Source organism: Sporisorium graminicola, chromosome SGRAM_4 (genome assembly GCF_005498985.1).
Source record: "Sporisorium graminicola strain CBS 10092 chromosome SGRAM_4, whole genome shotgun sequence".
Lineage (NCBI taxonomy): Eukaryota > Fungi > Basidiomycota > Ustilaginomycetes > Ustilaginales > Ustilaginaceae > Sporisorium > Sporisorium graminicola.
Genome location: NC_043734.1, coordinates 201036 through 216660, shown reverse-complemented (window position 1 = coordinate 216660; position 15625 = coordinate 201036). Strand labels below are relative to the sequence as shown.

Here is a 15625-nt window from a genome sequence, read left to right as displayed (position 1 = left end):
TGTATAAGTTACGAGTCTGCACATGTGTCACCCATTCGTACTGTTTCGTTTGCTGCAATTGCCCGTGTGTTCGCGATGTGTGACAACCTCGGCTTCTACCCTTCCGCCGTGCTCGTTGGCGGCAAATCCTCGTCTTCGTCATCGTCAAACCCAACAGCTGACTTCCTCGCGCGCTTCCCGCCCTCGCCCTGCCCCTGTCCCGGCTCCACCTTGACCCCCTCCTCGAGCTGTCGCTTGCGCTGCGCCTTGTCCCCCTCCTCCGCGGCGAGCATGAGCGTCATACACTGTTTCTGGCGTACGTCGATCTGCTTGATCCTCTCCAGATCCTCGGCCCCCTTGCCATCGCCCGTATACCCGCCCACCTCGCGCCGGTTGATCAGCGCCTCAACACCGTCGAGCGCCGCGTCAATCTCGAGCCTCGACAGGCCGAGCGGCTGCTGTTCGAGCAGCGCCTCGTCGAACTCCACTACCGGTGTCGGTTGCGCCGACGCGAGCGCGAGCTCGTCCTCGGCCGCCTTGGCGCCTGCTTTGCCTCTTGTGCGTCGAGCGAGCGCGATCTTGGCCTTGGCAGCGCGCGCGGCCTCCTGCTCGCGCGTCTTTTCGCGCTGGCGCTTGGCTTGCAGGACGGCGGTGCGTGCCGTGGCTTCTTTGGCGTCCAGCCACTGCGAGACGACGTGTCGACCCGTGGCGGGTGAGGCGGCGCGGAGACACGCGAGCGCGATCTGCGAGGGCGTGTAGATGAACTCGGCATCCGTCAGCCGTGAGCTGGCCAGCTTGGCATGCGCGTCCGCAGCGAGCTTGTGCAGGTCCTCCCTGGACACCGGCTCGCTCAACGACTGCACGTCGAGCAGCAGCCCGTACAGCGCCCTCTGCGCGCCCGTGACCGCATACTCGAACAGCAAGCTCTGCGAGATGAGAAACTCTAGGTCGAACACGATGCGGCGGTACTCGTCTACCACGCCCGCATCGCTCGCTTGCTTGCCCGCGAGCTTGCGCGCAAATTCGGACAGGTTCAGCGCGTAGTTCTCCGCCTTGGACGCGAGGAAGATGCACGTAATGACAATGTTCTTCGGATGGAAGTGCATGCACGAGTTGCGCAGGTAGAAGCGCTTCACGAACGTGGTGGCCGTCGCCTCGACGAGCTCGGGTAGCTTAAGCGCGTGTACGATCTGCCCCACTTTCACGAGGTAGTACGCGATGAGCGCCAACTCGTCGTCCACAGACAGGAACGGGGGCGCATCGGAAGTGGTGTGGAGCGCTTCGAGCTGGCGCCGAGCGGCAGCGTTGCAGTCGGAGCGAGTGCGCGAGAGGACAGCGGGGCTGAAGCGCCAGTTTCGTGCTTGGGATGTTTGCGCGTATGCGGACGAGGGGCCGAACGGTGGCGGGAGGGTCGGGGTGGAGAGCAGATCGGTCTGGCGCATGGATGCCGATGTATAGGATGGACCCGCGACAGCACCGTCCGCAGCAGAGGCTGGCGTAGGCCTGGCTGGGCTCGGTTCTGCCTTGACTTGTGCCATCGTTGCGATCCCGGCTTTCTTTCTAAAGGTGAGAAGTGTGGACGATGCAGTCGAGGATGAGAAGGTGTGGACTGAGCACAAAGAAGGTGTGGACTGAGCACAAAGAAGGTGTAGACTGAGCACAAAATCTCGAATGTGGAGCAGCGCTTGCCACGTGACGTACAGTATCGTCGGTTCGTTGTCGATATCGCGCACCGATGCTGAACAAATCGGGCGGATATTCTTGCGTTTTTTCAGTGCCTTCTTTTTGTGTCTTTTAATGTTTTGTAAATCGTACGTCTTTGCAAAATAACCGAAGATCTCACCTGGCACGAGCAATGAACTCACTATTGTCCTTGTTTCCAACACCAACCAACCATTCGACGTCACGCGACCTGCCGAATAGACGACTGCAGCTATGTGCTGGATCTCCGTTTCCAGCAATCGTCCAAGATGGATGGCCGCGGAGGGCCGGCTGGCAGAAGGGCGCCATAAATTAAAAGGGGGGACGGACCCTAGATGATCGACAGTGCATTTGGCAAGCCATGCTCTCGGCAAAACTCACGCCGCACTCCGACGGCAGTGCATTGAAACTGTGGCGTATCTGTACAAGATGCAAGCCGCTCACTGGCGGTGGCAGCACAAGCTCTCTTCAGCGGAGCGCCAAAGCAGTAATGTGGCAAAAAGAGAATAGGGGGGATAAAGGAAGCAAAGGAAAAGATCGCCAGAACAAATGGGATTGAGACCAAAGCTTGGCATCTGCGCGTGCTCGGGAACGCGCTGACAGCCCGTCACGCAAAACAAATCCTCGGCGAACAGGGTAACAAGGTTTTGTTGCTCGGTTCGAACATGGTTGCTCGCAATGCATCAGCTCGCCTAGAGGCCCCGATCAAGACGACAGTGTTTGGCTGGTCAGTGTCGACCGACGGTCTGTGCTGTTTTAGGCGAAGATAGCTTACCGGTCTTGCCTTGCGCTGGAGCCGTGGCAGACCGGACGATGCGGGACGGGCTCTTGCGTGCAGAAGGACGTAGCAGGTCGCTGCTCGCTGTTCTTCTCCACTCAGTGGTAGAGTTGGAACACGGGAAACGACAAGAAGAGGCCGACGCAGACGCACTTTGAACTAGCTGCAACGCGCACATCCCTTGGACTTCTGACGTCGTCTTTGCTCAAGAGCGGGACAAGTTGGGTACTGCCGACCTGCAGTAGCAGCAGCTGACCTCCCTGGGCCTTTTTTGCCCTTACCTTTCCACTGGCCCGAAAGAGGCCGAAGATTCAAAGTGCTGTGCAATCTTTCAAGTCGCCGCCGCGCGTTTTCATGCTATGGTCCATTCGACTAGTGTCCCTCTGCTGCCTGTAGAAACGTTGATAGTGGCATAGGTAAGGCACCCACCGCTGCTCCGGGACAGGATCGAGCGTGAAGCTGTGATTGTATTTTGCAGCGAAGCTTCGACGGAGCAAGGCGTGCCAAGCAAACTTGTTGGTTTCACCTTCCCGAAGGTACCGAGAGCAGCTGACCGACGGCAAGAGATGCTCGACGTCGATCATTGCAAAGAAAAAGCAACCAAGGTCGTACGACAATCCTTCTGATGATCGTCAAGGCCAGCGATGTGTAGTGTCGCAGCCGAAGCCGAAGCTGCCAAAGAAATTGGCGGCTCATCGCGCGACGACTGGCAGGAATTCGATCTGCACCTGCACCAGCGCTCGGAATGGCTCGGCCTCATTTCTCGCAAAATTACTTGACGCTATACGCAGTCTCGGAGCAGGAGTACCTCGACTCCCTTGCTGCCTCCTTACAACGAGACTTGCACGCCGCACTCCGACACTATTTGACGCGCCACTTTGCTCATGCCTGTGAAAAGAGGTCACAGTTTCACAAGACGGCGAAGGTCTTGGGCGTCGTGGCGACTGAATACTGTTAAGCGCACTTGAGCTTCTCGATCGGCTATCAACCCAGATGAAGTGTCAGTGTGTCATGCACCTCTGACAGCCTGACGACCGATGCTGACGAAAGGCAAAGCGAGATGGAGAGGGGAGAAAAAAAAAAGACGCCAAAGAATGATCGTCGCCGAGCGTTTGACAGTCGCCGAAGTGAAACAGACAGAGAATTTGCAGCACTTGAGCAGAGGTTCTTTTCGACGCAACAGACGCGACAAACATTCTTCCAAGAAACGCGTGTGTATCAGTGAGTGCTCGCCTGCTCGCTTGCGTGCTGCCTCGCTGGCGACAATCCGCGCGACTTGGCTACGCGCACGCACTAACTAAACACACGCAATCCACCGCACCAGCAACAGCAACAGCAAAAGCAAAAGCAAGAGCAACATTTGCAAAGCATGCCACTTCCGCTTTGAAAGTCAGGACGTCCCGGCAGAGACCCGCGCGTTACAGAGTCCAGCTGAGCCAGACACATGCCACTTCGGTGTTTGCATGCAGCATACAGACAGTGTTGTAAAGGTGCCAGAGAATACAGCACTCAGGGGCGAATGCAAAATTCCAGCTGCGCGCTGGTCACCAAATTTGCCGAGGTTGACAACAGCGGTGCGTATGCGATTGCGTTGCTCTATTGTATCATGTGGCTTATGGGAGCATGGCCATGCGGTTGCGGTTCGCGGTTGCATCTGCAGAGCGCATGCGAGTGCCGTCCTCGCCGACTGCCGACTGCCGACTGCTGCTGCTGCTGCTGTCGGTGCCGGTACATTTGCTTCGCTCCCCACCCCAACCCCTCTCACCGGCTGCAAACAGTAGATCCGACGCGAACGCTCGTTGAGCTCTTGTGTCGGATGCTATGCCGATTTGTGTGCGCTGAAAGAAGAGAGGGAGTGAGTGTGACACACACAAGGAGAACGTCGACTCAGTTTTGGCTGTTTGGTCTGGTGTTTTTGTGCAAACACCCGCGTCGCTGTTTCCAATGGAAAAGTAAAAGAAAATCGAGAAATGAGAAACTTGGAGTGGACGACGGCTGGATGTGTTGCTGCCCGCCGCTTGTGTGCCGCCACGGTTGCGGTTGATGCTGTTGTTGCTGCTGCTGCTGCTGCACTGCTTTTGCCGTACTCGGACGTACAGCTGGTTGAGCGTAGCAGAGGCGGTTCCAAGTGCGTCGCTCCATCATTGATCATCATCATCATCGTTCGAAGTCTCATCACTTCCTCTCTCTCTCTTTTGCACCAGGAACCTCGTGACGCACCACCTCTCCATCTTCTGTTCTGGCTCTGCGTCTCTCGACTACAACACGCTCTTTTCTCTCTCTCTCTCTCTTCCGCTTTGCAGAGCTTTGCATATCCTTCATCTACCACGTTATCCTTCCACTTCCCGCTTTGCTTTGCATTGCATCTCGCTGCAGTCTCAACTTCTGTTCGCTGTACCACATTCGGTCTTTGTCAAGCCACGCATAGCAGCTACCTCCTTGGATCCTGTTCTTGCCATCATCATCAACACAATCGTCTTCGTCTTTTGCTCGTCAGGCTCGGTCCACAGCCTTCTCTATCCTTCCTGGGAAAGCTTCTCGTCTTTATCCAGCGACTCGGCCTCATCTTCTCCAGCACGACACCGCGTGTCGTCTCTCTCTGTGTGCACACCCTTTGTTGCGTGACGGGCTGGAACCGTACCATCACAACACCTGCCATCAAAGAACCTGAACCACGTCATACCTTCTTTTTTCAATCGCTATCACGCTTCCGACTGTCCAACTTTATTGAGCTCATCAACACTTGTCAGGCTTCACGGTTCGACAAACACCGCCACCACCACCATCACGGCGCGCTATTAAACAGTCTCGCATGATCAAGTCGTGACCTTTGTCTATTTCTCCCAACCCGACTCTTCTCGACGCGCTGTGTTCTGCCTCGTCTGCCGATCGCCGAACAATCTCAGCACGCGCCTGTCCCGCGTCTCGCCCTACCACCACCTCTTTGACCCACACCCTGCTTCAAAATGGACGCTCACACCCTCAACGCATGGACTCGTTTCGCCCTTCAGAAGGGTGGCATCGGCTCGTGCACAGCTCTCATCGACAACCCTGCAACCGAGCCAGAGGACCTCATGTTCATGGCTGGCGAAAAGATCATTGTCCTCCGCCGGCTCGACGACGACTCGCTCGATGCCGATCGCCGTCCCACAAGCAGCACCAGCGCAGCCCTCAACAAGCGCAAAAGCGAGACACTCCCAGACTCGGAAGCCTGGTTCCTCGGTTACTGCGAAGGCGTCGTCGGTCGTTTCAAAGGAGCACACGTTCAGTTCCACGCCCGCCTCAAGAAGCCAGTCCTGATGCGACGCAGCGGCGCAGGCGGCATCCGCGACTCGAGCATGCGGCCCATGTCCAAGAGCGAGGCAGCCAAGATGCATCTCTCCCAGGTGCCCGCTGGCATCCCATTCACAGCCGTCAACTCGGATGGCGAGGAGGACCCCTCCATCACCTCGCCCTTGGATCGACGCACGCACGCGCTTCCTCTGCCCACTAACCCCTCAGCCGGTCCCTCGACTTCATCTGCTTCCGCCCGCCAACCGCCCTCGTCGTCATCGGCAGCAGCAGCAGCACCGGCTTTCAAAACGGGTAGGTTCGGTCTCACCACACCGCCCCTCTCCGATGAAGGCCATCTCCGCAAGCAGTCCATCCCGCGCAGACCCGTCGAGGACAACGATGAAGATTCAGACGACTCGACCTCCCTTCTTCCCTGGGCCAGACACAGCCGGCAAAGCAGCGTCGCCTCCAATTCCAGTCCCGCTCCCAAACCCACATCGCTTCCCACTCGCAACGGTTCACTCATGCGCCCCGCCCCGCCCACACGCACTTCATCTGCTTTCACGCACGACTACGCTGCCGAGGCGCAAGCATCGCAAGCCCATACGCTGCCTACCATCCACCATCTGCCACCGTCGCCCATCTCATCGAGCGAATCACCAGTACATGCCGAGGCCAGAAGCGCGCTTCCTTCCATAACAACCACGGCCAGCTCTCGATCCAATTCGCGTTCCGCCGACACCTCGGTCACGACCACCGTCGCAGGCACCAGCACCGCTGCCGATCTCACTTCGCGCACATCGTGCACCTCGTCCAACAGCACCACCTCGACCAACGACGACTCGGACGACGAGCAGGGCGCCGAGAATCGCCGCAGGGACTACACTTTCTCCATCTACGACGTCTATGGTCGCGACTCGGTGGCCTTCCCCAACTTTGACTTTCGTCAATACGGCAGCAAGTCTTCGCTCGCCAAGCTGGCTGCGTCCAAGTCGTCCGAATCGCTCAACGTTCCTAGCCAAGGCTCGTCGGGTGCTACTGACGACAGGCTTCAGCTGACGCCAACCCCTCAGCAGCCTTCATCGGCAGCATCGCAGCAGCAGCATACACAGCAGACGACCGCGCATATGACCTCCGGTGACTTCCCGCGCCGACCTGGTCAGCTCAACGTACCTGCTGCCGGCGATGCTTCCATCCCGCTCGCTCTGCGATCGCCCTCAGGTCGACGTCCGAGCGCCGCACCAGATCCGAGATCGGCAGCCAGCGGTGGTGCGCGAGGTCCGCCCAACATGGCGTCGAGCTTGCGTCGTCAAGTCGAAGTGCCGACGCCGCCTGTCGCTAGTGCGACCTCCGCGTCTGTATCTCCCCTTGACGCTGCAGGGGCTGCGCTAGTCGCCCACCCAGCTGCAGGATCGATGCAGACCCTGCGCGGACCAGGTGCATTTGATCCGCGCCGACGTCCCTCGCAGGCCAGCGCTGGACAAGCCGCTCGGATGAAGCCCGGCACTCTACCTCCCATCTATACGGGAAGCTCAGGCGCATCGACACCGTCGGTAGCATCTGGCTCCGGCTCTGGATCGTCGCCTCCCGGATCTGCCAGCACGCCCGGCAGCCAAGATACTGGCTTCATGCATCGACCAGGTTTTGCAGAGGCACGTCATCGACACCGCTCCATGTCGGTGGGCACGCAGGACAAGCTCGACGATCGCGCCAAGAATGCGGCCGCGACCACATCCACTGCCGTGCCCCCGCCGCCTCAGATCTACGAACCCGACTCTGCAAGCGCCGCGCGGCCCAGCTTCCGCACCTCGGCCGGCTCTGCACGCTCGCGCAACGGTCAAGCGACGTCGCCTGGACTTGGACCCGTGCGAGCCTCGTCGGATCGACTGTCGGAGCGCGAGAGGGTGCACTCTGGCCAGGGGTCTGGCCTGCTGCGCAAGAACCCATCCAACCCTACGCCTGGTCTGCACGGCGGCGGCGGTCTGCACGGGTTTGCACCCATGGCGAGGAGCACGAGTCCGATGAGCCAGCTTAGCGCGCCTTCGCCCATTATCGACTCGGATCGACGTGGAAGTGGCGCGAGTGGCGCTAGCACCAATGCATACTCTACGGGCCCTCGAAGCCCGCCGATCCGCAGCCCACTCGGGTTGACGATGCCACCGGCGCCAGCGTCGGCTCCAGCGACTCCCGGCAGCGCCCGTCGACTCCCGCCCTCGAACGGTCTCTACCACTTTCCTCCCTCGCCCGGTTCGATCAACAGCCCTGGCGGTGCAGGCCACCAAGGGTTTGACGCGATGGGCTTTATCATTGAGCCTGGCGTTGCACCGTCGCTGCCGCCGTCGGACGATCCCGAGCTGCGCGAAAAGTGGGCGGCAGTGCTCTCTGAAAACGACGTGATGGCTGCAAAGAAGAGCCGAAAGGTCAAGAAGCTGGTGCGAACTGGCGTGCCCGCTTCGTTGCGACGCGAGGTGTGGCTATTCCTGGCCAACGCATCGGTTCGTCGCCGACCTGGCCTGTTTGAGCAACTGTGCAAGACGTCGCAAGGCAACCGGGGCAAGCGCGGAAAGGAGGAGGCGTACGAGACGATCGAAAAGGATCTGCACCGCACCCTGCCGGACCACCGGCTGTTTATGGGCGAGACGGCGACGGGCCGCGCAGATCTGGAAGGGATCCTAAAATCGTACGTCCACTTCAACCCCATGCTGGGATACACGCAGGGGATGGGACTGTTGGCTGGATTTGCGCTTATCCAGATGCCGGCCGAAGATGCGTTCTGGCTGCTCTGCGCGGTGCTCCGAAACCCGCAGATGGAAGAGTACTACTCTACGGGAATGAAGCAGCTGCACGTCGACAGTGTCGTGTTTGATAATCTGCTCAAGACGATGGACCCGGAGCTGCACGCACGGTTCGAGGACGCAGGATTGCAGTCGATCATGTTTACGCCCAACTGGTTCCTGCCGCTGTTCACGCGCGTCTTGCCGTGGACGACGCTGCTGCGTGTCTGGGACGTGTTCTTCTACGAAGGTCCGACGTGGATGCTTCGCGTGGCGCTGGCGATCGTGCGCATCCTTCGCGAGCAGCTGATGAACCGTCAGACGTGTCCGACGGCGGGCGAGATGCTCCAGCTGCTGCTGCATCCGCCTCCGCACAACCTCACGGTGGACAACGTGCTGAACTGCGCCTTTTCGGTCAAGCTCAAGGACGGCGAGATGCGCAAGCTCAGCAGGACGGCGAGCAAGCTGGTGCGTGAGAAGAACTTTTTGAACCAGCCGGCGGATGCGAGGGGAAGAGCGTCGAGCAGGAGAACCGCTAGGCCAACGCGCAGCACGAGTGCTCCAGCTAGGAGATGAGCGGCAAGTCGGCGACAGGCGATGCTGCTTAGCCTGTGCTCCAGATTTCGAGCGAATGTCATTTGATTCTCTCTCATCGCTTTTCACTCGACTCAGTGTGATGTGCGTCTGTCAATTCAAATGAGAGCTGGTGTAGCAACTGCTCCGTAGAGGGCGAGGCGAGAATGAGCTTCGAGACCGCCAACGCTATTTGGATGGTGAGGCAGTTCTTCCACAGCGGAAGAGTAAAACACGGTGAAAGGGTTGCGCACACCGCGAAAGAGCAACTAACACAGGCGAGCGCGAAAGTCAAGTAATATATAATGAATTAGATTTCCTTATCAAGGCGTCCCGAGCGCTGTTTCACAATCGAGTTTGTCTGCAGTCTGAGCTGGCACATGGGTCGGTCAAGTGGAAGACTTTCAAGTCCGAGTGCCATTTTAGGAGATTTCTTTTTTGGAATTTGTAGCTCCTTCCAAAAGGTCTTGGCGCTTCTATTTGGGCTCCGGAACAGCGACGGAGGCGAGGAGAGAACGACACGGCCTGTCGAGGAGGACTTGGAAAAAACCAAGAATTCAAATGAGGCTCCAGTGCCGCACAGCGCCTGTCGCAGCGTGCTGCTGCTGATCCTTTTGCTGCCGGTGTGGGGAACCAGCGCTGCGGGTCGTGGGCATCATCGTGTGTGAGACAATCGCGACGTTTATCCCTTCCTCGACATCGAAGGTCTCTCTTGGCCGCATACACCATCATACAAAGTCAAGTTTGCAATCACTACAGCAGACGATTCATATACGATACATTCGTTTCGCATTGGAGCCCTGCTACACTTCCATTCAATACTACGAGGCTGTAGCAGCACCCATCCCAACCCTAGAAACACCATGGCGTCAACATCACACTACACTGCACTCCCCGACGAGGCGGAGGGTGCAAAGCCGACCATATCCTCCTCGCCCTCCTCCTCGTCCTCGCCGTCATCTGCCCAGCGAAACACAGGCTTAGTGCACTACTTTGCGCGCGCAGGCGTCGTCGGATCCACAGCCTTTGTGGTCGGCTGTCTGCTCTTATCCTTCCTCTTTCCGCACCAAACGCCGCCAGGAGTATCGCCAGCGAAAGGCTTGACGCCGGAAAGCAGGCGGGACCGTACCATGAATGCCGCCACGTGCAAAGCCGAGTTCCCGCTCCTCTATCCGCAGATCCAGGAAAACGTAGCTGCATGGCAAGCCAAGGGCGGCATCAAGTACGGCGATCTCGACGAGGCGGCGCGTACGTGCGTTGGCAACTGGGGGATGGCGCGCGTCGTCATCCGAGACGGCCAGCTCTTTCTCCGGCAAGTGAGGGAAGGTGGGGAATCGCGCATCTCTGCCCTCTTACACTTGCTCCACACCGCCGTCGTCACGGATCCCTCTTCGTTTGCTGTCAACGACACGAGCATCACGGGCGTGGAGCTGGTGCTGTCCGAAGCGGACAAGGACGCCTCGCCCACCAGCGATGCCGTGTGGGTGCTCAGCAAGCGCGTCTCGGAAGACAAGTCCAAAGGGACCTGGCTGCTGCCGGACTTTGGATTCGCCGGCTGGCCCGAGGCGGGCATTGCCTCGTTTGACGAGTTTCTCCATCTCGCCCAGCTGCAGGATCACATTGCTCCCTGGGCCCACAAGGCAGACCGCGTGCTCTGGCGTGGTCTCGCCAATGGGTATGCACCTCGCATGGATCTTCTCAGCCGGACGGACCCGCTCAAAGTCGCCGGCGCCGACAAATGGGCCGATGTCAAGCAGACCAGTTTCCACGACGTGGGGGCAGACTTCCACCCTATCATCCCTATGCACGAGCACTGTCGACACAAGTTCCTCATCCAGACCGAGGGCAACAGCTACTCGGGTCGCGGAAAGTTCCTTTGGTCGTGTCGCAGCGTCACTGTGGCGCATCCCATGGAGTGGACGCAGCACTTCCATCCTGCGCTCAACGCGGACCCAAACAGTCGGGAGCAAAATATGGTCGAACTGCCCGGTCCGCTGTTCGCCGGACTCGAACAGACGACGTTGCAGCTTCAGAGCACAGCGCATATCCCTGCGACGCAAGACCTGGCCGCGAACGCCAGCGTAGAAGGAACACTGCGGTTGAACCCTCCGCAGAGGATCGCTGACAATGCCGTCGAGTCGTTGCGCCACAGATATCTCACGCCCGCTGCGACCATGTGTTATCTGCGAGCGGCGATCAAGGCGTACGCGGGAGTGCTGAGGAAGGACACGTGGCCCAGAGAGGCGAATGCCGCGGCGTGGGATCAGGGTGGCGTCGGCATTTTGCCGCACGATGGGCCCGGTGGTGGAGTCGCACCGGGCGGTGGTAAGGGGAAGGATCTGGCCAAAGTCGGGGCGAAGGGCGATATCGAGTACGGCGTGTGGCGGCTGAGCGGTGGTCCTGACTGGCCGCCTGTCGCTCAACCGCCACCGCCCTGAGCCCTCCTTCCTTGTCTAGTCAGCGCAACTGTATAGGGCTTCCTCTTGACCGCACAGCTACGACACCTAGACACGGTCAGACTTGAATCAAGAACATTATCTGCTTCATTCCCGTTCTATGCTATCCGACATCGTGCGCACGTCTTTTCACTGCTGGACCGAAGGCACGTGTCTCCTAATGAAAGCGAGCATCTTTGCAAAGCTCTCCACCTTGGCCTTCCCGCCAGGCACGTCCAAGACCTTTGCATCCCTGACGTCCGGGATGCGCGTCTCGTAGTTGTGTCCAACACCCTGAGCAAGGTAGAAGTCGTGTTTCGCATCGTGCTGGATCAAGCGCTGGGCAAAGTCTTGGGCCTCTTTGCCGAGCGGGTCGTGTTCGCAGGCGATGATGTAGCTGGGCGCAAAGGAGTCGAGGGGAGCTTTGGAGGGGCTGACGCGCGGGTCTTTGCCCATGGTCAGCTGGGTTTGCGGGTCCCAGCCGAGGTAGGCGCCAAAGAAGAAGTGCATCACTTGAGCAGAGAGGGGAGACATGGGGATACCGGGAAGGACGCCCTGCTCGTTGGTGGCCTTTTGGTCGAGCGGGATCGACGAGTCTGTGCTCGGGTACAGCGCAACGCACGCCTTGATGTGGCTGTACTCCTCCGGTGTCAGCCCGAGTGACAGCGCGATGCTGCGCGAGGCAAGACAAAGCGCAAAGTTGCCCCCCGCCGAGTGTCCCTTGATGACGAGATTGCCGTCGAACCACGGCTGAGCCACCACCCACTTGACCGCAGACACGGCATCATACAGCCCCTCCGGGAACCGGTTCTCCGGCGCCTTGACATAGTCGCCATCGACCACAGTGACATTCTGGAGCTCGTCGACCATCCACCGGTTGACGTCCGCATCCGCACCGAAGCGGTCGACGACAAACCCGCTGCCGTGCCAATTGAGCACCACGGGTCTGCGCGTCGAGGCCGAGAGCGAAGCCGGATCGTAGATGTCGAGCTTGACTTGGCGCTGCGTCGAGGTGGTGATCGACGGGATGGTAAGGCTGCGATCCGGCTTGGCAGTCTGAGGATGCGTGATCCCACCGGAACGGACAATGGCGAGCGCAGCAGCGACCTCGGCGGGGGAAGGGTCGACCGGGTTCGGAAGCAGCTGGAACCCTGTCGTGGCGTTGGCGGCTTTAGATGCGACCGACATTGCGAAACGAGGATGCGATGGGTTTGGTTTGAGGTCGGACGGGAAGGAGATTGGGGGACACGCAACCGGATCGCAAGTGGTTTGGCCTTTATAACGTGTACCGAGCTACGGTCGCGCCGTGGGAATGACCGGTCGCAGAGTTCCGGGGTATGAGATCGACTCCGCTTCCCTATGCACTACCAATACCGGAGGTGGCAGCAGCTGTCAGTCCGTGAACAGTCAGGAACAACGAGGTACGGACGGGTCAATGTTGACCGAGCAAGCAGCAAACGCATGAGACTCCGGACCGTCTGGATTTCCCGCGTTTTCCATCTGCGCTTCAGCGTGGGGGGGGGGAGGGACTGACGATCTTACACCGTGAACCAAACAACTCCGCGTTGCGCTCACAGACCAACACTTTCAGCTGCAACGACGCGCCTGTGTTTGGCCTCAGTCGGGCCCTCCACTCAACGCGAAAGCCGCCTTTGAACCCTGAACTGGAATGAAAGCAACGGCTCAGATCAGCTGTGTTCTTCTCATTCACCCACTCACTCACACGGCCCCGGGCTATCACCATCGACCAGCCATGCCCAAGGCCTACTTTGTCAACAAGCGCGAGGCAGCGCGCGCATTTCACTCGGACAATGACGACGACGACGATGACGAGCTCGAACAGCTCGATCTCGACGCCACGTTTCAGAAGGACATGGTGCTCTTCTGCATCGACGCCGGTCCATCCATGCACCGCATCGATCCCATCACCAACACTTCGCCGCTCTACTCGGCTCTCAAAGCAGCCGCCTCGCTCATGCAGAAGAAGCTCATCTCGTCGCCTCACGACCACGTTGGCGTGCTCATCTTCAACTGCGCAGAGACGCTCTTTCGCTCCGCAAAGCCAGGCGAGTACTACAAGGGCAGCTATGAGCTCCAGTCGGTGCGTCAGGTCAACGTACCGGACACGTACAACCTCAAGGCGCTGCTGCATGAGGCAGAGAACGACCCCAAGCATCTACAGACCGTGCTGCCCCCAGCAGAAAAACAGATGCGCATCGACTGGGCGCTTGCCAATGCCGGTGTAGCCATGGTCACAGCGCCCAATGCAGGAAGCAAGCGCGTGTTCTGGATTACCGACAACGATGATCCACATCCGATGAGCATCGATCCCAAGGCGACCAAGGCGAGACGAGCGTGCCTCGACAAGATGAACGAGTTTCGCAAGATCGGCGTGCGCATCGAACCCTTTTTCATCAATCCCAGCAATACGACCGCGCAGACAGCCTCGCAGGCCTCGTCGAGCGATCTCACGCGTAGCTTCGAGATCAACAAGTTCTACGCCGACGTGTTTGCACACTACGACGACGACCGCGAAGACCAAGATGACGAGGATAGCGTGTATCCTCGCCGTCTGCCGAAAGGGTTTGGCAGGACAGCTGCCGATCAGCTGCGGGGCCAAGAGGTCAAGCGCAGTCTATGGGACTCGAGCGTTCGCTTTCAGGAGCTGGAGGACGACATTGCCACACGCGAAACACCAAAACGCGTCGTCTTCAACATCCGATTCGAGCTTGCCGCTCTTGACCCACCACCGTCAGCGTCCGAGTCGGCTTCTACAGAGACCGGTGCAGAAGAGAGGCTTCCGCAGGCACGCACGCGCGGACGCAAGTGGCAGATCGGCGTCAAAGGCTACAGCCTCGTCTCTCGCACCACCAAGGGCAATCCAGTCAAGGTTATCGTAGACGACGATTGTGGCGAGCTCAAGGAGGTGGTGACGCACCAGCACTACATTGACGCCAACACAGGCAAGCCGCTGTCCAAGGAAGAGGTGATCCCCGCTTTCCAGTTTGGCCCCTCTTCCAGTCTGCGCGGGCAGGTTACTTTCACCTCGCAGGAGCTGCGGAGCATCAAGACGTTTGGCATGCTACCGTGTCTCAAGCTGATTGGGTTCAGGGACCGAGACGAGCTGCTCCGGTTCGAGTGGAACGTCAAACACGCCTATTTCATCTATCCGTCAGATGCCGAGTGGAAGGGAAGCAGGAAGACGTTTGCTGCGCTGCTCCAGTCGATGGTCAAGAAGGGTAAGGTGGGGTTGGGACTGTTTATGCCAAGGCAGAATGTGGTTCCCGTGTTTGTAGCTATTGTTCCGCAGGAGGAAGAGGTGAGTGCGGATGGCCAGCAGATTACGGCGCCGGGGATGCACATCATCACGCTGCCGTATGCCGATGACGTGCGCGACATTCCCACCAACCTGTTGCACACCGAGGACGCCAACGACACGCAGGTCGACAAAGCGATCGCCTTCATTGAGCGCTACCAGAAGAAGCAGCCGTTCAATCCAGACCACTACCCGAACCCTGCCCTCAATCACCACTACTCGGTTCTCATGGCCACCGCGTTCCAAGAACCGCTCCCCAGCCAGCCCAACGACTTGACGGTGCCACAGTATGCGACCATCAAAAAACGCACCGCACACCTCATTCAGGAATGGCACGACGCCATCAACGACGATCCGCGCCTCAGCATGGTCTCCACTTCGAGCAGCAAGCAGGCGCGCACCAGCACCAGTGTGCGCAAAACCAGCTTTGAAGATGATACCGAGATCCTGGAGCTGTGGGGACAGGGCAAGCTGAGCGCGTATACCGTCGACGAGTTGCGATCGGTTTGTGAGTTTTACAGGCTGGACAAGAAAGGCAAGAAGGCGGATCTGCTGGTGAGGATCGATGCGCACATTCGGAAGCAGAAGAAGGGGTAGCTGGGTGGTCGAGCAACAAAAAAGTGCACGTTGTTACGCGTGTGGAATGGTCAATTAGACCAGAGTGCAAAGCATGTCAGGAGCCGTGACAAGGGATGTTCAGCACACGCTCAAGAGCAGCCGACCAGAGCAAAAAGAGTGCGACTACGCAAACCGAGGAGCGGGCGGGAGTGTCAAACTCGCTTCAGCGTGTGTGACA

At 59.0% G+C, this 15625-nt stretch overlaps 5 protein-coding genes across 5 annotated transcripts; 3 read left to right on the top strand and 2 right to left on the bottom strand.

Moving 5' to 3' along the window:
• Window positions 1–95: 95 nt before the first annotated feature.
• Window positions 96–1517, bottom strand: EX895_004547 (uncharacterized protein; the record flags this gene model as incomplete). The annotated part of the gene is made up of 1 exon (XM_029885141.1): window positions 96–1517. One exon carries the CDS (start codon window positions 1515–1517, stop codon window positions 96–98), a length of 1422 nt encoding a protein of 473 aa, XP_029738383.1.
• A 3907-nt stretch (window positions 1518–5424) lies between these two features.
• Window positions 5425–9081, top strand: EX895_004546 (uncharacterized protein; the record flags this gene model as incomplete). The annotated part of the gene is made up of 1 exon (XM_029885140.1): window positions 5425–9081. The coding sequence occupies one exon, from the start codon at window positions 5425–5427 to the stop codon at window positions 9079–9081; it is 3657 nt and encodes a 1218-aa protein (XP_029738382.1).
• Window positions 9082–9941: 860 nt separating this feature from the next.
• EX895_004545 (uncharacterized protein) lies at window positions 9942–11516 on the top strand (the record flags this gene model as incomplete). Its single annotated transcript, XM_029885139.1, has 1 exon — window positions 9942–11516. One exon carries the CDS (start codon window positions 9942–9944, stop codon window positions 11514–11516), a length of 1575 nt encoding a protein of 524 aa, XP_029738381.1.
• Window positions 11517–11663: 147 nt separating this feature from the next.
• Window positions 11664–12701, bottom strand: EX895_004544 (uncharacterized protein; the record flags this gene model as incomplete). Its single annotated transcript, XM_029885138.1, has 1 exon — window positions 11664–12701. The coding sequence occupies one exon, from the start codon at window positions 12699–12701 to the stop codon at window positions 11664–11666; it is 1038 nt and encodes a 345-aa protein (XP_029738380.1).
• Window positions 12702–13266: 565 nt separating this feature from the next.
• On the top strand, window positions 13267–15426 carry EX895_004543 (uncharacterized protein; the record flags this gene model as incomplete). The annotated part of the gene is made up of 1 exon (XM_029885137.1): window positions 13267–15426. The coding sequence occupies one exon, from the start codon at window positions 13267–13269 to the stop codon at window positions 15424–15426; it is 2160 nt and encodes a 719-aa protein (XP_029738379.1).
• Window positions 15427–15625: the final 199 nt, after the last annotated feature.